The 25,363-nt window shown below is 43.1% G+C and overlaps 1 protein-coding gene across 1 annotated transcript in view; it reads right to left on the reverse strand.

Annotated features, from left to right (window-relative positions):
• The window catches only part of ABLIM2 (actin binding LIM protein family member 2), a 431,671-nt gene that overhangs the window by 123,763 nt on the left and 282,545 nt on the right, over positions 1-25,363 (reverse strand). Inside the window, exons 15-16 of the mRNA XM_029591702.1 lie at positions 14,830-14,882; positions 2,561-2,696 (exon numbers count right to left, since the gene is read on the reverse strand). Of these exons, the coding sequence (XP_029447562.1) occupies positions 2,561-2,696; positions 14,830-14,882 (189 nt within the window). The remainder of the gene's footprint in view (positions 1-2,560; positions 2,697-14,829; positions 14,883-25,363) is intronic.

The raw sequence follows: 25,363 nt of genomic DNA on the forward strand, positions 1-25,363 counted from the left end.
AGCCAAAAGATCTTCATTCAAAAATTGGAAGAAGGATCCAACAGAAGAAAATAGGATAAAGCATAAACATTGGCAAGTTAAATGTAAGACATTGATAAGACAGGCTAAGAGAGAATTTGAAAAGAAGTTGGCTGTAGAGGCAAAAACTCACAGTAAAAACTTTTTTAAATATATCCGAAGCAGAAAGCCTGTGAGGGAGTCAGTTGGACCGTTAGATGATCGAGGGGTTAAAGGGGCACTTAGAGAAGATAAGGCCATCGCGGAAAGATTAAATGATTTCTTTGCTTCGGTGTTTACTGAAGAGGATGTTGGGGAGGTACCCGTAATGGAGAAGGTTTTCATGGGTAATGATTCAGATGGACTGAATCAAATCACGGTGAACCTAGAAGATGTGGTAGGCCTGATTGACAAACTGAAGAGTAGTAAATCACCTGGACCTGATGGTATACACCCCAGAGTTCTGAAGGAACTATAAAATGAAATTTCAGACCTATTAGTAAACATTTGTAACTTATCATTAAAATCATCCATTGTACCTGAAGACTGGAGGATAGCAAATGTAACCCCAATATTTAAAAAGGGCTCCAGGGGCGATCCGGGAAACTACAGACCGGTTAGCCTGACTTCAGTGCCAGGAAAAATAGTGGAAAGTGTTATAAACATCAAAATCACAGAACATATAGAAAGACATGGTTTAATGGAACAAAGTCAGCATGGCTTTACCCAGGGCAAGTCTTGCCTCACAAATCTGCTTCACTTTTTTGAAGGAGTTAATAAACATGTGGATAAAGGTGAACCGGTAGATATAGTATACTTGGATTTTCAGAAGGCGTTTGACAAAGTTCCTCATGAGAGGCTTCTAGGAAAAGTAAAAAGTCATGGGATAGGTGGCGATGTCCTTTCGTGGATTGCAAACTGGCTAAAAGACAGGAAACAGAGAGTAGGATTAAACGGGCAATTTTCTCAGTGGAAGGGAGTGGACAGTGGAGTACCTCAGGGTTCTGTGTTGGGACCCTTACTGTTCAATATATTTATAAATGATCTGGAAAGAAATACGACGAGTGAGATAATCAAATTTGCAGATGACACAAAATTGTGCAGAGTAGTTAAATCACAAGCAGATTGTGATAAATTGCAGGAAGACCTTGTGAGACTGGAAAATTGGGCATCCAAATGGCAGATGAAATTTAATGTGGATAAGTGCAAGGTGATGCATATAGGGAAAAATAACCCATGCTATAATTACACGATGTTGGGTTCCATATTAGGTGCTACAACCCAAGAAAGAGATCTAGGTGTCATAGTGGATAACACATTGAAATCGTCGGTTCAGTGTGCTGCGGCAGTCAAAAAGCAAACAGAATGTTGGGAATTATTAGAAAAGGAATGATGAATAAAACGGAAAATGTCATAATGCCTCTGTATCGCTCCATGGTGAGACCGCACCTTGAATACTGTGTACAATTCTGGTCGCCGCATCTCAAAAAAGATATAATTGCGATGGAGAAGGTACAGAGAAGGGCTACCAAAATGATAAGGGGAATGGAACAACTCCCCTATGAGGAAAGACTAAAGAGGTTAGGACTTTTCAGCTTGGAGAAGAGACGACTGAGGGGGGATATGATAGAGGTGTTTAAAATCATGAGAGGTCTAGAACGGGTAGATGTGAATCGGTTATTTACTCTTTCGGATAGTAGAAGGACTAGGGGACACTCCATGAAGTTAGCATGGGGCACATTTAAAACTAATCGGAGAAAGTTCTTTTTTACTCAACGCACAATTAAACTCTGGAATTTGTTGCCAGAGTATGTGGTTCGTGCAGTTAGTATAGCTGTGTTTAAAAAAGGATTGGATAAGTTCTTGGAGGAGAAGTCCATTACCTGCTATTAAGTTCACTTAGAGAATAGCCACTGCCATTAGCAATGGTTACATGGAATGGACTTAGTTTTTGGGTACTTGCCAGGTTCTTGTGGCCTGGATTGGCCACTGTTGGAAACAGGATGCTGGGCTTGATGGACCCTTGGTCTGACCCAGTATGGCATTTTTCTTATGTTCTTCTTCTTATGTTCTTAATCTTAGGAAATATTTCTTTACAGAGAGGGTGGTAGAGGCATAGAACAGTCTCCAAGTGGAAGTGGTAGAGACAAAAAACAGTTTTCTAAATTCAAGAAAGCATGGATTAAACAAAAGGGATATCTAAGGAAGTGATGAAAATGATAGTGTTATACTAATTGGACGGATGGGCGGACTGGATGGGCCATATGATCTTTTTCTGCCATTATGTTTCTCTATGGTCTATATGTACTGTACATGTATAGCGGTCACACAATTTTATAAAGATACTTATAAAGGTACTTTCTATCAGAAGTACCTTTTAAAATTACTGTCTTAATGGACTCAAAAATACAAGATCATATGCCCACGAAAAAAGCAAGGATGTCATAACTTTACATTTTAAGAAATATGATAACTGAGTTACCTAGGAAAGATTGCAGAAATAATGGGTCATTCACTTGCTTCTCCCTACATCGTGTCCCAATGAAGCTGTACTTATACTCACGTGAGTAGATTGGCTCTGTTTGGGCTGGCTCTCTGTGTGATCCAGGGCTATAGGACAGTGACTGTGAATCCAAATCTGTAGAGTTACAAGTTCCAGCTTCCATTTCTCCTTTAAGAATGAGCCAACTTGTCTTCATCTGAGCAGAACACAATTCAAAACATAATTGTCAATATTTGATTCTAAAAATTCAAAGATCTGCGTTTTGCTTGCAATTGGTAATGACTAGAATGACATATTTTCCACCAACCTGTTTATCAACCTAAAAGATGCATGAAACAATAGTCATCACACATCAGTGGAGCTAATGACAGATTTAACTAAACCCCACTCTAGGAACTGTGTTGGTGCCATTGCTGATGTTGGCCCTGCTACATCTCTGAACCTTTCCCTTCCTCCTTTGCCACTTTCAGACCTAAAGAGCTCTGCTCTGCCAACTGCAGAGACAACACATGTGCTCACAGGGCCTGCCTTCCACATGGCAGCCTGGAGCCACTGCAGGGATTATGAGCACGGGCTGAGGTAATCCTTGCACACATGCTCTCTACAGTTGGTAGATATATCACTGTAACAGAGCTCCTTAGTGTAGTGGGCGGCGGTGGGAGGGGAGGGAAAGGTTTAAAGAACAGTGGTGGGATCGTTGAGATGGGGGAAATGTCTCATCATGCTTTGTGCTGTATTTCCTTATTTCTTACATTTTATTTTCTTCTCATCTGGCTTGCCTTTTCCTCTACCTCAAGTTCCAGCCCTGCTGAAACCTGAACCCTAATCCTGCTCAAAGCCATTTATGGTGGACAGAGAATGTCTGAAGCTGAAGTGCTATGAGCCTTGAGGCACAATTGCAAGATATTTTTAGCCAGTTAGCTCCAATTCTCTTCCTTTCTTTGCAACAACAGTCCTTAATGCCTCTTCAGGCCACAGCCAACAGCTCCCTTTGGAACCCAGTACCCATGCTCCCTAAATTCCACCAATAGGTGCCATTGTTACACCACAGTAAGGATTCCCTCCAGCTGGGGACTGTGACCACCATCTCTGCAGTGTCACCAACAATCAATGCTGGAATTAAACCCAGGTATTCCTCATAATAGCATGTAACACTACCACTGGGCCATGAGGTTGGCCCTGCTACATTTCCTTAATACAGTTTGCAAGAATCTCTATTTGTATAATCCATCCTCCCCCTTATACAAGGGGGTTAACCTTCAGAGACCTCTGATCACTGACAAACTCATTGTAGCATCTGGCACATGGATTCTGTGATGGGGACAGAATTAATTTATAGGGCCTTAAAGAGGATCACTCTCAAAAATAACAGTTCACACATAGGGGTAGATTTTCAAAGGGTTACGCGCGTAAGATACGCGCGTTACCCCCGAAAAGCTGCCCCAAGCTGCCCCTGTGAGTGCCGAGCCTATCTTGCATAGGCTCAGCGTCACGTGCAAGCCCCGGGACGCGCATATGTCCCGGGGCTTGCAAAAAGGGGCAGGGCATGGGCGGTCCTGGGGGCGGGTGTGGCCGGAGCCATTTGCTGCTGTGCCCGGGATTGCGGGCCTGGCCATCGGCCGGCACGCGTAACTTCTTCAACAAAAGTAAGGGGGTGGGGTTTAGATAGGGCTAGGGGGTGGGTTAGGTAGGGGAAGGGAGGGGAAGGTGCGGGGGGGGGGGGGGAACGGAGACAGGCTACGAGGCTCAGCACACGCAAGTTGCACAATTGTGCAGCCCCTTGCGTGTCCGACCCTGGATTTTATAACATGCACACGGCTGCACGCGCATGTTATAAAATCGGGCGTAGATTTGTTCTCGCCAGGTTGCGCGAACAAATCTGCGCCCGCGCACAGTTTTTAAAATCTGCCCCATAGTGTTTGTCATCTAAAACAAAAATATTTTACTGAAAACAGGAAAAAAGTCCAGCAATACAAAAACAGAAAGCAGTTCAGAATATAAAAGACAAAAAAATCAGCTTCTTAGACAAATTAAGTACTGATGCGGAGCTCAGAGGACTCTTGCAGCTTTCCAAAGGTGTCTTCTCTGTTAGAGCCCCTTGGAGTGACTTTCTTCATATGCAAATGGTAAAACACCCATCTGGCTTTTGTACTCTATCTTAGATGCTGGTGCAAGGGTGTTAGGTGCCTCTCGCTATCCCTCTGTTCAGAATCTCTTCTTTTCTTTTCTTCTTTATGCTTGCATCATCTTCTTTCTTTTCACTATTCCATGTCTAGCATACCAGCATCACCTTAATCTTGCTGTCCCCCCACTCGCTCAGCACACCCTCTCTCTCTGCCCCCCAACTCACTCAATATACATACTCTCTTGCTATGCCCCCAACTCACTCAGCACACTCTCTTGCCATCCCACCAGATTCACTATACTCTTTCCATCTAGTATCTTGCTGAATACTCTCTTGCTACCCTCCATCCATCCAGCATCTTGTCTCTCTTTCTCTCTCTTTTTCTCTCTAATCCCCATTCATCCAATTCACTCGCGCACTCTCTCTCTCTCCATCCTCCAAAACTTATCCAGCATTCAATTCTATTTCTCTCTTCCTCCTAATACGCCTACGGCCTCTTTCTCTTCTTCTGCTGCTGGCAAGATAGGCTCCACCAGCAATTCTAGGCCTTGCACTGGCAGGATTTTGCAGTCCCCAAAATTGTGGTGCTCTAGGTGACTGCCTAGTTTGCCTTATTCAGGTGTGGCCAACTCCCATCCTTGAGATCTTCAAACAGACCTGGTTTTCAGGATATTGACAACAAATATGTATGAGATAGATTTACATGTATTGCCTCCATTGTTTGCAAATCTATCGCATACATATTCATTGTGGATATTCTGAAAACCAGGCCTGTTTGTGGCTCTTGAGGATTGGAGTTGGCCACCCCTGGTTTGATTGAAGCACTGGTCCTGAAGCCTCTTAGATCTGGTCATGAACTGGATCCTTGGAATACGCTCCAAGGCAGAAATGAAAAAGAAAGGAAAATTACTTTTTTTCTTCCTAGATCCCAATGACAGCACAATCCAACATCTGCTTCCCAGAAGCTCCTCTGGATTTTCACCCAAACAACACCCAGTGACTCATTATCACTAGACCACTGGCCCATCATTTAAGGGATGGACCTCTACTCCCACTCTACCTGTTTTATCTTGTGTGTGGTTATTTGTATGTTTGTCAGTGTTGTTTTATTGTCAATGTGAAATGTTATCCCGCCTCAGAATTATATTTGCACAGGGCAGAAAACAAATGTTTTTTAAATAAATTATGTAACCCCAGTGCAGTGCATGGGCTGAATCTTGCTGAAGCCAAAAGAATCCTGGGGCTGAGTAGACAGGGGAAACAACTTTCCAGAAAGATACTGGTCTTCTCCAGAAAACCACTAAAAAAATACTCAGAAAAAGAGAAAAAATGCCTCCTCTATTAATAGGGCTGGAAGAGAAATTGATAGAGGAGGTGTTTTTTCTCTCTTTTTCTGAGTATTTTTTTAGTGGTTTTCTGGAGAAGACCAGTATCTTTCTGGAAAGTTGTTTCCCCTGTCTACTCAGCCCCAGGATTCTTTTGGCTTCAGCAAGATTCAGCCCATGCACTGCACTGGGGTTACATAATTTATTTAAAAAACATTTGTTTTTAAGAGAAAAAACACCTCCTCTATCAATTTCTCTTCCAGCCCTATTAATAGAGGAGGCATTTTTTCTCTTTTTCTGAGTATTTTTTTAGTGGTTTTCTGGAGAAGACCAGTATCTTTCTGGAAAGTTGTTTCCCCTGTCTACTCAGCCCCAGGTAGAGTGGGAGTAGAGGTCCATCCCTTAAATGATGGGCCAGTGGTCTAGTGATAATGAGTCACTGGGTGTTGTTTGGGTGGACATCCAGAGGAGCTTCTGGGAAGCAGATGTTGGATTGTGCTGTCATTGGGGTCTAGGAAGAAAAAAAGTAATTTTCCTTTCTTTTTCATTTCTGCCTTGGAGCGTATTCCAAGGGATCCAGTTCATGACCAGATCTAAGAGGCTTCAGGACCAGTGCTTCAATCAAACCAGGGGTGGCCAACTCCAATCCTCAAGAGCCACAAACAGGCCTGGTTTTCAGAATATACACAATGAATATGTATGAGATAGATTTGCATACAATGGAGGCAAATCATGTAAATCTATCTCATACATATTTGTTGTCAATATCCTGAAAACCGGGTCTGTTTGAAGATCTCAAGGATGGGAGTTGGCCACACCTGAATTAGACAAACTAGGCAGTCACCTAGAGCACCACAATTTTGGGGACTACAAAATCCTGCCAGTGCAAGGCCTAGTATTGCTGGTGGAGCCTACATTGCCAGCAGCAGAAGAAGAGAAAGAGGCCGTATTAGGAGGAAGAGAGAAACAGAATTGAACATTTGTCTAAGAAGGCAGTGCCTTTCCCCTCCTGATCTAGGATGGGGCCTAAAACTGGGAGAGCACACCAAAATCCTTCTGAGTCTCACAACTAAAACTCCAGACTGCCACACCACTAGCCAAACTCCTCCTCTCTTATGCCACAGGAACTCACCATCCCAAACAACTTGAAGGGAGGTACTGTACAAATTATATGCCCCTTCTCCTACACTCTCCATCCCAAGATGGAATCTTTGAATAAAGATATTATAAGTGGAATTAGAAAAGCTTTCAAGAAAAATAAAAGTGATATGTCTACAGGACAGATAATTTAAGTTACATATTTCTCCTATAAATGTATATTAGTGAAGCTATATTTTTGGATGTCTTAGGTCATAAACATGTGGACACTGTTCAGTATGTTTGCACTCTTTTTCAAATACAGTGTTTCTTATTTCACAAAAGACAATTTAAAGCTGAAATTCTCAAGTACATGTGATACTGCTGCTGTGAATTATATCATCAAGTGCCCTTGTAACTTGTGATATATTGGGAAAACTACATGATCTATTCAAACTCACATAACTGAGCATTAGAGTTGCCTCCATTGTGGGAAATTGGAAGCACCATTTGAATCTCACTGTGTATGCAAGGTGATTTTAATCTTCTGGATGTTGATTGGGACATCTGGTGGTGTCTTCTAGAACAGCAGTTCTCGACTGGTGTATTGCGACACACCAGTGTGTTATCAAGCACACGCAGGTGTATTGCCACACTACCCAGTCTCCCACTGGCCCAGCTGCTCCTCCTGCTTCAGCAAAATGGAATGCTTCCTCTGCCCGGGCAGAACGCAGCAGGAGAGCTGGAGTCAGTAGCACCAGCATGGTCTCATTTTCCTGCCCCTGCGACCTGGAAGAGAAAGTGAAGTGCAGCGGCCACGAGCGTGGGAAGAAGAGAGCCTGTTAGGTAAATTCTCTGAAACTCTGGCCTGAAGAAGAGCAGCAGCGTCAACCCGAAGAACAGCAACAGCATTGGTCCGAAGATCAGCCGCACAGGCCTGAAGAAGTTCAGCATCGGCTCAGAGCAAAACAAGGAGCAATGTCAGCCTCCGTGGCTGATAGAACTCCTTTCTCGAGGTTGCGAGGGCTGGAAAAGGAGGAGGCTGTTGCTGCTGCTAGTTCAATGGGGAGAGAGTGAGTGAGCGAGCATATGTGTGTGTGTGTGTGTGTGTGTGTGCGTATGTGTTTACGTGAGAGCATGTATGTAAGTGTGTGATTAAGAATCTGTTTGTGTGATTGAGAGCCTCTATGTGTGATTGAGAGTATGTATGTAAGTGTGATTGAGAACCTGTATGTGTGAGAGCATGTATATGTATGATTTAGAGCCTGTGTGTATAAAAGAGAGAGAGAATGTGTGTAATTGTGTGATTAAGAGCCTGTGTGTATAAGAGAGAGCATGTGTATAATTGTGTGATAAAGAGCCTGTGTGTATGAGAGAGAGAGCATGCATGTAATTGTGTGATTGAGAGCCTATGTAAGTAAGAAAGCATGTGTGTAATTGTGTGATTGAGAGCCTATGTAAGTAAGAAAGCAAGCAAGTGTGTAATTGTGTGATTGAGAGCCTTTGTAAGAGAGAGCAAGAATGTGTGCAATTGTGTGATTGACAGCCTATGTAAGCGAGAAAGTGAGCATGTGTGTAATTGTGTGATTGAGAGCCTAAGTGAGAGAGCAAGCATAGAAACATAGAAATGATGGCAGAAGAAGACCAAACAGCCCATCCAGTCTGCCCAGCAAGCTTTCACACTTGTTTTTTTTTCTCATACTTATCTGTTACTCTTGGCCCTTAGTAACCTTTTGGTTCCAATTCCCTTTCACCCCCGCCATTAATGTAGAGAGCAGTGCTGGAACTACATCTAAGTGAAGTATCTAGCTTAATTGATTAGGATTAGTAACTGCCTCAATAAGCAAGCTACTCCCACGCTTATTTGTTTACCCAGCCTGTGCAATTCAGTCCTTGTTGGTTGTTGTCTGAATATGCATGCGTGTAATTGAATGATTGAGAGCCTATGTAAGTGAGAAAACGAGCATGTGGGTAATTGTGTGATTGAGAGCCTATGTGAGAGAGCAGACATGTGTGTAATTGTGTGACTGAGAGCCTATGTAAGTGAGAGAGAGCATATGTGTAACTGTGTGATTGAGAGCCTACGTAAGAGAGAGAACATATGTGTAACTGTGTGATTGAAAGCCTACGTAAGAGAGAGAGCATGTGTGTAATTGTGTGATTGAGAGCCTACATAAGTGAGAGAGAGAACATGTGTACAATTGTGTGATTGAGAACCTATGTGAGGGAGAGAGCATGTGTGTAATTGTGCGAATGAGAGCCTATGTAAGTAAGAGAGTGACCATGTGTGTAATTGTGTGATTGAGAGCTTATGTAAGTGACAGAGCGAGCATGTGTGTGACTGAGAGAAAGGAGAAATTTGCAAACAACCCCTCTCCTTCTCCTAATTCACAACAATCTCAGGGTACCGGGAAATCAAACGTTTCAAAGTATGGAGAACATAGCATTTTTTAAATCCTTATTATTTTTAATTATTGGGTCTTTGTGTCTGCTATTTTGAAATATTTTATTGGTGTCTAGAAATTTTTTATATGAGTTTTTAAGTATTACATATTCCATTCATCAGCTGTTTTGAAATAATCTGTTCTTTTTACTGCTATTGATTTTATATTTCTTGCTTTATTTTATGAGGACTAGTGATTTTTCTTTTCCTTTGTTGCACTGCATACAGAGACTCTGGCTTGTTGCGGTTTCCAGTTCAGTTTTTTACTGCATGTTTCTATTTATGTAAAATCGAACACTGGCATATAAAAACAAATAAATAAATAAATATTTAAGCTTTATGGTCTGCCCATGTGATTGAGGTGAGGTATCTGCATGTAGTTTCTAGGTAGGGCTCTATAGCAGCCTGACTTGTTCCATTTTCCTAATAGAAGTATTGGTGTCTTAAGGCCTGGTGTAATATTTTCATTTTTGTCTTTTCTTAGGTAAGGTGGTTACTGTTCGAGTGCTGGAAGTTGGTGCTGATCTGGTATGGGGGGTTTGCTAATTATATAATTTATGTTCAGAGAGTGTTCGCTTATTTTTCCCTTGTGTCATTCGTAACAATAAAAGTAATAGGGGGGCTTTTTTTTTTTTCCCATTTCCGCCATAGATTGTAATGAGCAGTGTGTCATGCATGTGAGAACCATCTGTCAGGTGTGTCCTGACCTAAAAAAGGTTGAGAACCACTGTTCTAGAAGAAGGGAAATCCTGGATTCTCTGCAGGGAGAATTGTTCCATCAACTGGTGTTGGAACCCAGAGGGAACAAGGAAATACTGGTCCTGGTGCTTACCAGTGGGGACAGTGTTTCTGATGTTGTAGTGGATGATCATCTGGGATCAAGTGAGCACCAGATTGTGTGGTTCAGTAATAGAGCGCAGGTGGTGATAGTTCATTCTAAAGAGAGGGTTCCAGGCGTTAGGAAAATTAACTTTGTTAAAATGGGGGAGTACCTCAAGAAGTTGTTAGCTGGATGGGAAAATGAGAGGAAGCAGAAAAACACTGAACAAAAATAAAATCAGATATTATAAAAACAACAAATCTTTGTTAGAAAAGAAAATAAAGGGAGGAGAAAAAAAAGAGGCTGCTATGGTTTTCTAAAGAAGTTGCTGAAAAAGTAAGAAAAATAGGTTAAGATTCAAAAATGACAAGAGATCACAGAATGAAGACAGGCAACAGTATCTGGAAAAGCTAAGAGAAGCTAGGAAAGTAGTCAGGAGAGTGAAGATGCTGTTGCGTCCGTCGGTCTCAGACGGCTTCGACCCTTGTGCCTCACCTTTTTCTCTGCTCTCCCCGCCAGCCTTGGGAAGATGGCCACCGCCGCGTCTGCAAGCCGCTCTCTCCGGCGTCCCCGGAACGGCTATGGCGTTGCTTCCTGCCATGTTCCTCCCAAGGGCCTCCTAGAGTGCGCGCGCGCGCTACCAACGTCTTTACGCCAGCTATGGCGCGAACCTCGGGGGCGTCCGCCTCGAGTGACATCACATCATCCGGGTATTTAGCCTTCGCTTGTTTGCTAGCTCATTGAGTTAGCAAGGATTGGACTCGTCCGGTCTAAGCTACTCTGCCACTTCCGAGCTGCCGCTGGAAGCTCTCTCGCTGCCCTTCGGGGTATTCTCTAACCTGGGTACCTGCTCCTCAGGGGCCCTCTGCTTTCCTTTCAGGTGCTTAACTGGGATCAGATACTCGCTCCTCGAGGGCCTGCTCTCCCTGTGCTGGTGCTTGTAACCATCTTCTTCAGCCTGGTGGAATCGCCAACATTACAGCTACCATCTAGTGAGTAATCTAATTCATCTACAGCTTGCCATGCTGGGAAACCTACACCTGGATATCCCTATACCATCTTGATGAGACGGGTCCCCTCTGCCGAGGGTCCTTGGACTGCTATCTCTGGATCACCTCACTACTGCCACCTCTGGTGATATACATCTGCTGTACAATAAAAGATCTAATTCTGTGTTTGTGCGTCCTGAGTCTAGCCCAGTACTGTGGCGCCTCACGGGGCTCCTCCCCATGGGCGTGGTCATCTGCCACAGTACCCGAGAATCCACCCAAACACCGCTAAACCATAACAGATGCAAAATGAAGAAAATACAGCAAATACAGAATAATGGGGGGACAAGATTTTTTTTTTAGATATGTTAGTGATAGGAGGAAATGCAAAAGAGAGAGTCAGGTAAAGGGGAGGAATACGTAGAGGTTACTGAGGAAAAGTGGGATTGCTTAACACATTTTTCTATTTGGTTTTCACTTAGGAAAGACCATAAGTAGGATCACAGAAAATGGACACAAATAAAATTGGATGTGAAGTAAACCTCAAACCATTTTAATAAAAATGTATTTGTGAGGAAGTAGCTAAAGTTCAAGTAGATGGGGCTGGGTGGGATATATTCAAGATTTCAAGGGAACTTGGACTTCTTTACAGTTAGGAGTAATTCCAGAAGACTGGAAACAGATGGACATACCTGGGAACTTTTCAGTTGTGGTCACCCTGAGATTGCTGTTGATAAGTACCGTATAGGGCAGGGGAGGAGGAAGGAATGGAATAATATGTATCAATTTTCTCTCTTCCTTCCCACCCACAATCAATCAACACTTTCTTTTTATCCTGCCCACCATTATCACTATCCCCCCCACCTCCAGAGATGACCCCAGCATACTTCCTCTTCCTCTCTCCCTGACTCCAGCACTTTCTTTGCTCCCAACTCCTATAAACCACAGCTCCATGACTTATGTGTCCTTAGCTGAGTGATCCCCACGTCCTGGAATCACAGCTGCAGACTGAGTTTTGTGTGTGTGGCAGCCCCTCTCCACTGCCTGCAGTGTCTCCTCCAGGCTCGCCCCACTTCTCCAGGTCTCTGCAGGCTTACTGAGGAAGGGGAGTGGCTGAGCTGTATACAAAGGTGAGATTTCTAGTATTTCCCCTGAGACCCTGCAAATGATTCAAATTCCCTGAGTCTCAGGGTGAAATCCCGAGAGTCCCCAGGGATGCAGATAGATGTGTTCCTCTTCACAATAGTGGAAGTAAGGAGAAGACTAGGAACTACAAGCTGGTTAGTCTGACCTCTGTGGTGAGTAAATTAATGGAATCACCGCTAAAACAGAATGTGGCACCATGAGCAATCGATGGTTGGTGAGAGAACAGACTCAGACTGGACTCTTGCTGTAAATTAATCACAGAAACAAAATCTAATAAAAGCAGTTCTGCTTACCTTAGCAGTTCTCAAACAAAAAAGACAGCAGTTTTGGTTTTTCCCTAGGCTCCTTCTCTTTCCTGGGGCCCTGGATTCTTCCTGGGCCTAGCTTCTTATCCCCTTCTAAGGAGAACGCCCTAAGAGTGGACATCACTTCCTGTCTGTGGCTTAAGATGCTGGTCCTGGCCTTTTAAGGAGGGTCTAACATACACTCCTTTACACAGATAATAATGCAGATTCTGGAATCCAGTGGATTACAAGATCTGAGGCATTTTGGCTTTACCAGAGGTAAGTCTTGTTAGACAATTTGATCAATTTATTTTGACTAGCTGACTAGAGAGTTTGATCTGGGAAGAGTGTTAGATGTAATATATTTGGATTTAGAGATCTGCATCAGGTGCCTGATCGTTTCCGCTTTCGGGTTCGTGTGGCCGTGGGAAAATCTCGTATTCCTGCGGATCGGCATTTTTTTTTTTTTTGTAAAAAAATCATTTTTCGGCTTAGTGCGCGCTAACTCCCGTTAGTGCACGCTAACAAAAAAACGTTAGTTTTTGTTACTCTTTGTTATTTTTGTTAGCGCGCACTAACGGGAGTTAGCTAACCCCGTTAGCGTGCACCAAGCCGAAAAATGATTTTCCCTATTTGGATTTCAGTAAGGCCTCTGATACAGTTCTGCATATGTGACTTATAAATAAACATCCGAGGTATAGGCCCTTAAGGTGACTGACTGGATCAGAAACATGTTGAATGAGAGATGAGAAAGGGTAGTGATAAATGGAACTCATTCTGAGGAAAGGGGCATTACAAGAATTGTGCAACAGGAATCAGTTCTTTTCAGCATTTTCATAACTGATATTGTGGAAGGACTATTGGGAAAGGTTTGCCTTTTTGCAGATGATGCCAACGGGGCAGATACGAAGGAAGGTGTAGCAAATATGGAGAGAGATATAATGAAGCTTGTGGTATGGCCTACAGTCTGGCAGCTAAGATATAATGCTAAAAAATGAAATCATGTATTTGGGCTGCAAAACCCAAGGGAGCACTATGGTTTAGAGAGTGCAAGTCTTCTCTGCACAAAACAAGGGCAGGATCTGGGTTGATCGTACCTGATGATTTCAAAGTGGCCAAACAGGTGGAAACAGAGAGGGCAAAAAGTCAGAAAGATGCTTGGATACCTAGGGAGAAGAATGGTCAGCAGAAAAAAAATGAGGTGTATACGTCCCTGGCAAGATCTCATTTTAAATACTGTGTACAGTTCTGGAGACTGCATTTTCACAAGGATATAAACAGGGTGGAGTTGGTCCAGAGGATGGCTACTAAAATGGTCAGTGATCTTCATTGTTAAACATATGGGAACAGACTTAAAGATCTAAACATGTATACCTAGAGGAAATAGAGTAGATATGATAGAGACATGTAAATACGTGAGAAGTATCAATGCCAGGAGGTGGGTCTTTTTCAATGGAAAAGAAACTCAGGAATGACAGGTCATGTGATGAGGCTGAAAGGGAACAGACTAAAGAGTAATCTAAGGAAGTATTTCTTTACAGAAAGGGTGACAGATGCATGGAACAACCTCATAGTGGATATGGTGGAGACATGGGCAGCATGGGACAAGCACGGGGGATCACTGAGAGAATGATGATAGGGATTGTAGAGTTGAGCAATTGTGTGGATGGGCAGACTAGATAGGCCATATGGTCTTTTTCTGCTGCCATATTTCTATGTTTGTGTGCTTCTAAGACTGATCTATCTTATGATATATTGCAAAAAAAAGTTAAAGAACAGATTTATCAATAGGATCCCAAACACAGCAGACAAAGATGCTGACCCAGGTAAGGCAGGGTGCAGAGTTTTGCCTCAGAAATGTAATATAGGTGGGTGAGTGTTCATGACTATAAACCTAGCCAGCCTGACACTACACTGAGGGACTGTAGTATATATTATATCCTTCCAGTTCATGCATGAATTCCATTGTCTTTATACAGGATATGCTACTGCACAATGAATGACAGTCAAGCAGTGATTCAGCCCATAAATTAGCTGTATTTGCATCAATCATTTCATGCAATTGATATATGGACAGATTATTTAGTCTGAAATGGAAATATACTGGTCTGTGGCTTTACCTTCCTGTTATCTTGATCAAAGTGTCCATCATCCCCTTCTGATCTTCTCATCCCTGAAAACCAAAAGTTAATTGAACATAGAGTTACATTGTTTGATTTTTCTTCCTGCTGTTATTTATATGAAACAAATAATTAGAAAAATGCAGGGTGCATTAAATTTGAGGGCATAATTTGTTTTAATCTTTGTTCAGAACATTGTTATACCTAAATCTGAAAAGTACAGTAACTTAAAAAACCCTGGAATTCATTACACAGATTGGAATTTAAAAACTTTAAAACATCCAATTGAGAGCAAATACAGAGTTTTGCCAAGCTACAATAAAAAATAATTTGAAATCATGTAAATGATCAATAAAACATACACAACATGATCTAAAGAAAGCACGAATTAAATAATGAAGGCCATTTATACAAGAAAGGTAACATGCAAATATAACCTAGTAAATACAGCAATTCAACATTTCAATTAAAATTTAAGTTAGTAATCAGAATGTATTTCTCAAGGAATAAATGACTCTAAGATTTTTTTTAACTTAATGGGCCTCAGTAATCTGTGATGAAATATTAGCTGCCAAGTTTTCACTATTAAATATAGAGAGTGCATGAGATAATATATATGGTCCTATATTCAAGAGCTTTGTCATTGGGCAATGTTGAACTGACATCACAACTTTGTAAACAGAATTCAGAGCAGTAATCATCCCATGCAGAACAACCAATAATGTTCTATAGAAAGGCACTTTTCAAAAATGCAAATAAAAGCATTATACCCAGGTAAATGCAAGTAAAAAGCATTATATCCAGGTAATGCAGGTAAAAAACATTATACATAGGTAAAATGGCTGTCTGAAAATTTGCCATCCTCAATATGGCTGTTGTCCCACATACCTTTAGTCACATTGAAAGGAAATGTCCCAGGGAGCATGCTTAGATCAGAGGAGGAAACATGCACATTTTGATTGCTTTTTGAATTCTACAGTGAAAATCTGTCATGGAAAAAGCATATGCAAGTGACTGTGCAGACTTTATACCCACATCAAGTTTCTAAGCGAAAACCCATGTGATTGTTTGCATTTAAAATTGGTCCAAAGGCTGCACGTAAAATGTTTGTACACTCTTTATTCCAATATGGACAGTTTGAACATTACTCCCTTAAAAATCAGAGTTTCTTCATATACATAGAAAAAAAAAGCCCATTTGGAGGTGTTGAAATGTCACTTGTAAATCACGTTACTGTGTGTTATTTCATTGCTAAATGCGGTAGGTACCCCTAATTTGCATAATTTTCTAGCTTTTGCATACTCATTATCATATTTGCATACTAACAAGTGATGCACTAAATATCGCGCATCTAACATGTGTTAGACCCCTTTTATCATGCCATACAGCCCTAACGCATTTTAATGATTAACCCTGTTATATTGTGAACCTGCTGGGGACAGGAAAATACCTGCAGTACCTGAATGTAATCTGCTTTGAAGTGCCTGAAAGGTGAAATATAAATACATTCTAACAAACATGCATAACATTGACCATTTGCTCTTGAAAATGCCCCTGTCCCTCATAAACCTACCCCCACCTTCAACAATGTTGGGGATAAAAAAGAAATGGTGAAGCAGGCTCTAGGTTGCAATTATTGAGTTTGTAAGTCTGAAAATCCATGTCCACTTTTCAGAGGCAGTGAATATAATAGACCGAGGCACACACACAAAAGTAGGGTTTTGTACAATAAGAATCCAGTTCCCCTTTTTACTGCTCCCACCACCGAAGCAGAGAGTGATTCTGCAGCTGCATCAAAATCATGTAAGGGTAACATGATAGGGGTAGTAGCTACCGCTCCATGCTCATTAACCCCCATGGCACCCTTTTCTTAATTTCTAACTCTAGCATTTTGGGATCCACAGTGTTTATCCCATGCCTTTTTCAATTTGTTTACTGTTTTCGTCTTCGCCACCTCTTCCGGAAGGGCATTTCAGGCATCCACCTCCCTCTCTGTGAAGAAATATTTCCTGACGTTGGTTCTGAGTTATCCTGCCCTGAAGTACCATATTGTGATCCCAGTTCTACTGTTTGCTTTCCAATGGAAAAGGCTCGAGGAACATGCATTATTAAAACCTTTCAAATATCTGAATGTCTGTACCATATCTCCTCTGTATCTCCTCTCTTCCAGGGTATACATATTTGGTCCTAGTCATGTCAGGCAGGCCTGCTCTTGTGGATATGCTGACATGTCTAGGCCCAATACTGACAGATAACACTAATCTCTGTAAAAGCAAATAGCACACAGAAAAATAGCGTGAAAGATTTAAATGGAGTTTTCATTTCTTTACAAAAGAAATATTGATTAATTTGTAATATAATATCAATTATAATATGGTGGATGCCACTGCTGGCATGATGTAGAAGATTTTGAAAGTATACAGAAGAAATATACTTGCATAGAAGGGAAGAGTTTTAGGCACACCATAGCTGCATACTTAATTATGGTGATCCTGAGAAATACACTTCAAGCTACTGTGGAGGGTTGGCAAGGTACTGTGTGTGTTGCACGTCCCGGCCACGCTGGTGCCACGACCAGGCCTGCTCACCTCGGGCTCCCCTCTGTGGGTCCCGTTTTGCCCTCCCTTGCCGCGGCTGCCAGTTCCCAGCATCCCCAATGCCTACCCTGGTCATCTCTGGCTTCCTTCGTGACTCAGGCCTCTTGGAGGAGCTCCCGCAGGGGCTCCGCGTCCATGGCATCCTTGGCCCTGCCCCTAGGCAGGCGCACGGCCAACCCTCTGTCTCTTAAAGGGCCCAGGGCGGGAACCTCAGCCCGGGGCCTCCTGATGATGTCACCTGAGCACAGTATATAAGGCGAGGCCCTTTCCCCAGAACCTCGCCTTGGCAAATGGGTCATCACCTCGAGTGAAGCTAATTGCCGTCCTTGTTCCTATGCTTGTTCCAGTGTTCCTGTGTTCCATGTTCCTGTGCTTGTTCCAGTGTTCCTGCGTTCCTGTGCCTCTTCCAGTGTTCCAGCATCTGTTCCTGAGTCCCTTCGTTCCACTGTCTTGTTCCTTGTTCTGCTACACAGGTAGTACCTCCTCGGACTGATACCCGGTACTGACCTCTGCTCGCTTTTGACCACATTTGGACGATACCTGGAGCTGACCTCTGCCTGCCTTTAACCACATTTGGACCGATACCTGGAACCGACCTCTGCTTGCCTTTGACCACGTTTGGACCGATACCTGGAACTGACCTCTGCTTGCCTCTGATCACGCTTGGACTGATACCTGGAACTGACCCTTGCTTTGGCTGACCATCCTCAGATGGATACCCTGGCTTTGACCCTTGTGCTCCATTCGGACACTCTCTTTGATCCTCCTGCGACCACCAGGTCCACCTGCCTTGAAGCTACCTGCGGCCTTCCTCGAGCTAGACCACTAGGTGCTGCCTACTCTGCCCGGAGGACCTTCAGTTCCTGCCTCGTACCCATGGTCTCCGGTACTCTCTGTTCCGGTCTAGCTCGTCTGTTCACCGCCAGATGCGCTCCCCTACTCTTGATGGGCACGCCTCTCTGCTTCCTCTCCGGGAGACCCCCCCAGGTAGCCCAGAAATCCAAGGGCTCAACCCGTGGAGCCCCCGGGCCGTTATTGGTGAAGCTCCAGCTTGCCTCTGTCTCCTCGTGTGCTCCGCCTCCTGGTGGCAGGCGCCCTCTAGGATCCCTCAGAGGGCCGTACCAATCCTGCGCCAGGCCAAAGGTCCACCTCCAGCGCAACAGTGTGAAGAAATTAGGGACATCAAGCTTTGTAAATCTCAAGAACATCTTTGAAAATCAAAAGTACCGTGGAAATATGTGACAGGGTCTTGTTTTTATCTGAACAGGAGGAAGCATAAAATCTTCAATGTTGCCTCTGGAGCTTGCAAATTTCTCTTGCATTGCAAAAATGAGATCTTTGTTTTCAATCTAATAGAGATAACATGATTTGGAACTAGTTTAGACAGTAATCTTGACAATCTCTTCCTTCACAAATAAACAGAAAACCCTCAGCTTTTTAGTTTCAAATGGCATTCAGACAGGCACAGCTGATTTTGCGAAGCACGAGCTTAGATCAAATAAGTAAGAGAAAGCAAAAAAAAAATTGCTTAAAAAGTTGGCACTCCAAAAAAAAATATCTGGAAATAATTTATCATGACAGTAGCTGTGGTCCTGAGAGAAAACTAAAAGCTAACAGAGAAGAGAAATATTTCTCTCTTTCATCTAAGTATCGTTAAAGACAGAACAGGACTAATGATGGATGGGATGGAATCTTCGCTATAGGCTGGTTAGAAGCGGGTGAATTATGACAGTGTGGGACTTCTCTAGTCACCTTTTAGTGAAAAATGCAACAAAGTCCCCACATTTGTTTAATCTTATTCTGTGTTTTCTAAATCAGTTTACATGCAAATTGATTTTTTAATAAAGATCCACGCAAGGTCCCCTTAGGAGATGATACAAAATGGGTGGAATTTTGCACACAAGCAGGAAACAGGAGGGTGGATGTGGGGGTAGGTGAGTGAAGGGGAGGTGCTAGTAAGGCAGTAATTGAGTTGGGGTGAGTTAAAGAGGAAGTTGGCAATTGGAACACAACAAAATGGGGGCAACCAAGAGGGCTCAAGGTGGGAGGGGGTGTTTCTGGGGCACAAATCAGAGCAATAGGGGGAATGGCAAAGATCAACCATAGAGGCCAACCATAGAGGGGAAAAGGTCAAGCCATGCCTCACAACTTCTCCCTTCCTTTTGCCTACCTCCATCCTTTTCTTAGTTCCTGACAGCAGTCCTTTCCTCTTCTGTCATGGCTGCTGGTGGCTTAGCAGAGTTTGTGGCACGGGGTGGTACAGATGAAGTGAGCGCACCGGCAAGGAGCCAGTTGCCCAGCTTCCTGGTTCTCCAGTGGCAGTCTTTCTCCGAACAAAGATTAAGCATCTTCGTGCAGGCAGCTGCTCAGGGGCCCAAGTCATGGGTATTTAACATGTACATATGTATAGCTAATGTCATGTCCAATGGCCTGATTCCATACTGGGTCAGCAAGCACCTGTGCCCTTTTTTGTTTCCTTCTCACTATGGCCTGGATTCATCATTCTTTGGGGAATGATGAATCCTGCGAAAACAGGGGTGGGGGGGGGCGGGCCTGAGAAAGTCCGCAGCCTTCGCACCACGGCGGCTGCCGGCTTTTGCACCGAATAGCGCCACAGTGAAAGGTGGTGCTATTGGGCTCGCTACTGCCAACGATAACGTTACTAACATTATCACTGGCAGTGAAGACACCGCCGACTCCGCCCCCTCCCGCTCCGACTCCTCCCCTCCTCGACTCCTCCCCTCCCCTTAATTTGCATTATATCGCGTGCGTTAGGGCCCTAACACACACGATAAAGCTTTAGAAAATAACCCCCTATGTTTCCGGATGGCGCCAAGGCTTTACTCTGGAGTAGTTGGCCAGATTGTCAGAATGATTGGGATTCCTGGCTGGTGGCAGGTTTTGGTCACAGAGGGCAGCCAGTTCCTCTTCCAACTGGGGACTATTGCAGCTCCCCCATGGAGCAGTGGTTATGCGAGAGCATTCAACCCACTACCTGGCCGGCTATGGAGGACCTCGGGCAAAGCAGCAGCATTGAAGCCTCTGCTTATGCTGTCTCTACAGAGAAAGAAGAGATTTTTTTTTGCTAGCTACCTGTGGGGTATGTGGCCTTTTCTTTTGGAGTAGGGGCAGGGAGAATCTGTGGCCTCAATGTTCTTAGGGACTGAGCCAGGGAGGATTCGTTGGTGCACTACAGACAGGCCCAGGAAAAGCTGACACTGCAGACTGTCCAAATCATCTGCTTGACCTGCATCACGGCAGGGGAAGTTCTTGGAGAGTATTTGATGACCCCCTGGTGGTGGTGGGGAGGGGGGGGCAAGGTTCCAGCTCTCCCCTGCACCTGGAGTTGCATTTCTTTGTGGAGTCTGGTTTGGAGCTGCCATGTTGTGAGGCCACTAATACTATGAGTTTGGTGGGAGCACTGGCCATTTTAGGTCACGCTTTCACTACTAATTTTGACACTCGGCCCCAGAAGACGGCCACTGTAATGGAGGATGCTGCTCCTGCTGCCTTGTTCCTGTGTGTTATGCTTGCTTTTTGCCAGATCCCAGTTAGAATGCTGGGACTCAGAAGTTCTCTCCTGAGTTTTCTGATTTTTACACCAGGCCTTTTGCGCAATGCAAAGGCCTGATGGAAAGTTTGTCGGTGCACTGGAATTGGTAAAGGCCATTACTGTGGCCCTGGTACCACACAAGCACCTTCAGGGGCTTTCTGCAGAGACTCTTCTCTAATCTAGATATGGATCAGATAGATCTTGAGGATCTAATTGGCTCTGCAAGTGTCTATAGGCAAAGTGGTTTTGGTAAGGAGGATGATTCAGTCCTTCGAATATTTCACAAGGAGGTGAATGTGTCCCTGATTGATCAGGTTGTCTCCTGACTCCTGATAGCAGAAGTCTCAGTTCTGGAGGAGCCTTTGTGGGATCCTATTATTAAGGGAGAGTACAAATCCATGAAGGTCTTTCTTTTACACTCTAAAGTGGAGGAGATGGTGCTATTGAAATGGGAGACTCCTGATTTGGGTCTCATGGGCGTTAAGGCCCTTTTGAAGTTGTATCCTCTTTTTCCAGAGTTAATTAAGCATTTGTTTCAGGCTCCATGAGTGGATGCCTTGGTCATGGCTGTCATTAGGTGTACCACTATTCAAGTTGAGGGTATTTCTCTGAAGGAGCCTCAGGAGAGGAGGATTGAAAATCCCTTGAAATCTTTGTTTTTTTCCACGGTCATGGCTGTTCATACTTTGAGTTATGGTGGATTTGTAGTAAGAGTGCTTTTGTGCTGGATTCAGCAGCTTCCAGAGAGTGAAGAGGTTGCTAGAAAGGAGTTGATTGCTGCCTTTCTGGCAGATGCCATGTATGATCTTCTTTGGATTTCTTCTCAGCAGTTGCAGCCAGGTGGCTACTTTGGCTGTGAAACTGGTCTGCAGATTCTTGATCGAAGTCTCACCATGGTAAGCGTCCTGTTAAAGGGAGATTCTTGTTTGCAGAGGATCTGGAACAAATGGTCAAGAATCTCAGGGGCTTCCTGAGGATTAGCAACACTCTTCTTTTTGGTCCACTAGAGGTTGAGGACAGTTCCGGGAATCCAGACAATATAGGCCAGGTAAGCAGTCAGGTTTTTCCTTTCAAGGTTTTCAGGCTTCCGGGGGAAGAGTCAGTCATTTTGTGGTTTCCACAAGCCCAAGCCAAACTCCAGCACCTGCTCTGGGGGCAGTCAGACTTCTCAATGAAGCTCCATTCTCGGGCCTTGCCTGTGGGTGGTAACCCTCACCTTTCTTTTTTTTTTTTTTTTTTTTTTTTTTAGCAACAGTGGACCCATATTGCCTCAGATAAGTGGGTGTTGGAACTGATCCATCTAGGTTATTCCCTGAAACTGCATTCTCCTGTTCCCAACACCTTTATGATCTTTCCCTGTACTTTGCTCGTCAAAAAGAAGGGTGGTAGTCGAGACCCTGAGGCATCTGCAGCTCCCAAAAGCAATGGTGCTGGAAAGGAAAGGGGGCAGGATCGGTACTCCCATCTATTTTGTGTTTCTCAAGAAAGATGGCTCATTCAGGCCCATTCTTGACCTCACTGGGGTAAATACCAACCTCCGGGTTTATAATTTTTGAATGGAGATGCTTTGCTTAATTCTTTGAGTATTACATCTACCAGTCACAAATGGTTTTCTTTGTTTCTGTGCAGATGTTCTCAATTTATCTTATTAGGTAATTTTAGATCTTTACCTTGTGAGCTGTACACTGGTGTGCACAAGGTTCTGCTCTCTCCACCACTCTTTTTAATATCTATATTGCCCTGATATGTCAGGAATTGGCCAATCATTCAAGCTTACATAATATCTCTTATGGATTAATGTAATGTACTTTGAGTGTCCCTCAAATAACCCTTAGAACTCTTCATTTCATTCAAAATGCAGTGGCTTTCTTGCTTTCTGATACTTCCCTTCCCGATCATATCTGTCTGTGGCATAGTTGAGTGACTGTAGCTTGCCAGACTCACCCTGGACCCTGGCTTTTCTTAGATAAAACTTTATTTTCCACATGCAAGTTCCATATAAGCTGCTTACCTTCAGCAGTAGTCACAATCAGCATTGACTTTCAGCATTTACATTCAGGGTTCACCATCAGAACAGAGATGTGTTAGGAGGAGCTGCCTTCTCCTGGAGACCCCGGCCTGTTTTTTCCTCTCTGGGCCTACACTCTTATTCCTGCTCTTAGGGGACCCACCCACAGAGCTATCTAGGTGCCTAACTTTTAAGGTGTACCAGGCCAGATGCCTGGTCCAGTATTGTTTAAGGAGGATTTTTAGGGACACTACTTCACACTGTCCTATACTTCAGAAGTTACATTGGCTCCCAATATCAGAGAGAATCAAGTTTAAAGTTCTGATGATTATTTTTCAAAGCCATTATTGGAATGGCCCCAAATTGATTCAACTTGTTCTTGAGACTTTACCCTCCCTGCTTTCTTCTCCAATCCTCTTTTCTAACTTATTGGATGTATCATCATTGGTTGGCTAGTTGGCTGAATTTAGAGAGCACATGTTCCCTGGATTCCTCCTCTGGAATTCTCTTCCAAATGAGCTAAAACCAGAGACCTTATTGACCTGCTTTCAGAATCAACTGAAAGTATACTGGTTCACCAAGCTTTCAGCAACTGACAGCAGCAGGAACATAGCTTGTTGACAGTGGATGATGATTTTCAGTGAGTACCTGCAGGCATCAGTTTTCACAGCTTTATTCTCAACTTCTAGATCCCAAAGAGTTTACCATCTTGATGATAAACATCTAATGTGATAAAGGGGATGGAACGGCTCCACTGTGAGGAAAGGCTAAAGAGGTTAGTGCTGTTCAGCTTGGAGAAGAGACGGTTGAGAGGGAATATGAAGGAGGTTGATAAAATCATGAGAGGTTTAGAATGGGTTAATGTAAATCGGTTGTTTATTCCTTCAGATAATACAAGCACTAGGGGTCATGCCATGAAGTTAGCAAGTAGCACATTTAAATCAAATCAAAGAACATTCTTTTTCACTCAGCGCATTATTTAAGCTCTGGAATTCATTGCCAGAGGATATGGTTAAGGTAGTTAGCTTATCTGGATTTAAAAAGGGGTTGGACAAGTTCTTAGAGAAGTCCATAAGAACATAAGACTTGCCATACTGGGTCAGACATAAAGGTCCATCAAGCCCAGTATCCTGTTTCTAACAGTGGCCAATCCAGGTCACAAGTACCTGGTAGGATCCCAAGGAGTAGATAGATTCTATCTATCCTGTCTATCTACCCTGTCTCTAGATTCAGCTATTAGTCAAGTTGACTTAGGAAATAGCCACTGCTTATTACCAGCATTAGTAGCATGGGATCTATTTAATATTTGAGTACTTGCCAGGTACTTGTATCCTGGATTAGCCACTTTTGGAAATGATGCTGGGCTTGATGGACTCTCAGTCTGACCCAGTATGGCAACATTTTATGATACAATGTGGCTCACTGGCTTTAATCTGGTTTTACTCAGCATGCTTTTACTACAAGCTGCTATACTGATTTTGGTTTGGTTTTATTATATTATTTGTTTTTATGTATGTTTTGATGTTACCCGCCCAGAGTTGGAGATGGAGCGGGATATAAATGTTATAAATAAATAAAGTGACTTGATTTTCACAATGAAGATGTTCTACGCTGAAAACATTGATCAAAGTTAAACAAACAAATACAAGCCAATGCAGAATACTTTTACCATCTCAGCTTTACATGAATGGTCTTAAAATAGCTTAAATGGCATATATTAAAGCATCACCTTGACATTGATGCCTGCCAGCTGCTCAAGTTAAGTTGACATGAATAATTTACGGTTGCATCACTATGTAAGTATGTTTCTACAATCAGGTTTCACAAGTAGAGAATCTTATTAAGTGTCTTTTTTCTGTATGATTAAAGAGATTCTCTTGTATTTTTAAGAATTTTTCTAAATACAAGATCAGACCGCTGAGAACATTCAGATTTTGATGTATATTATCGAGCTGTAACCACATTTTTTACAGACATAGCTGTTGCCTCTTTACAGAAATAGAGTATAACGTAAAGAAATTGAATACCAGCCTCTTTGCATAGAAGCCATGAAATTGTGCTCAAAAAGGCAAAAATTGTGCACATTTGAGCAATTAACTACCTCGCAGTCCTAAAATTATTGCAAAAAATATTAGCTGGAGAAATGCTGTCCAAATATTTATATTTCCTAATCCGTTATCCGTACATGTCATACCCAGAATCTTTGTAAAAGACAAAAAGAGGAGAAAAAAAGGAATTCAGATAAAACCATCAAAAGAATAAAGGACAAGATACAGGTACCACAATTCAAATGCTCAGTTAACATGAACAAGCCTACCCGTAAGTAGCAAACTTGCCAAGGAATTAGGGTTCTCATGTACTATGTACATCATCATC

The sequence above is a fragment of the Rhinatrema bivittatum genome, chromosome 1, assembly GCF_901001135.1.
Source record: "Rhinatrema bivittatum chromosome 1, aRhiBiv1.1, whole genome shotgun sequence".
NCBI classification, from domain to species: domain Eukaryota; kingdom Metazoa; phylum Chordata; class Amphibia; order Gymnophiona; family Rhinatrematidae; genus Rhinatrema; species Rhinatrema bivittatum.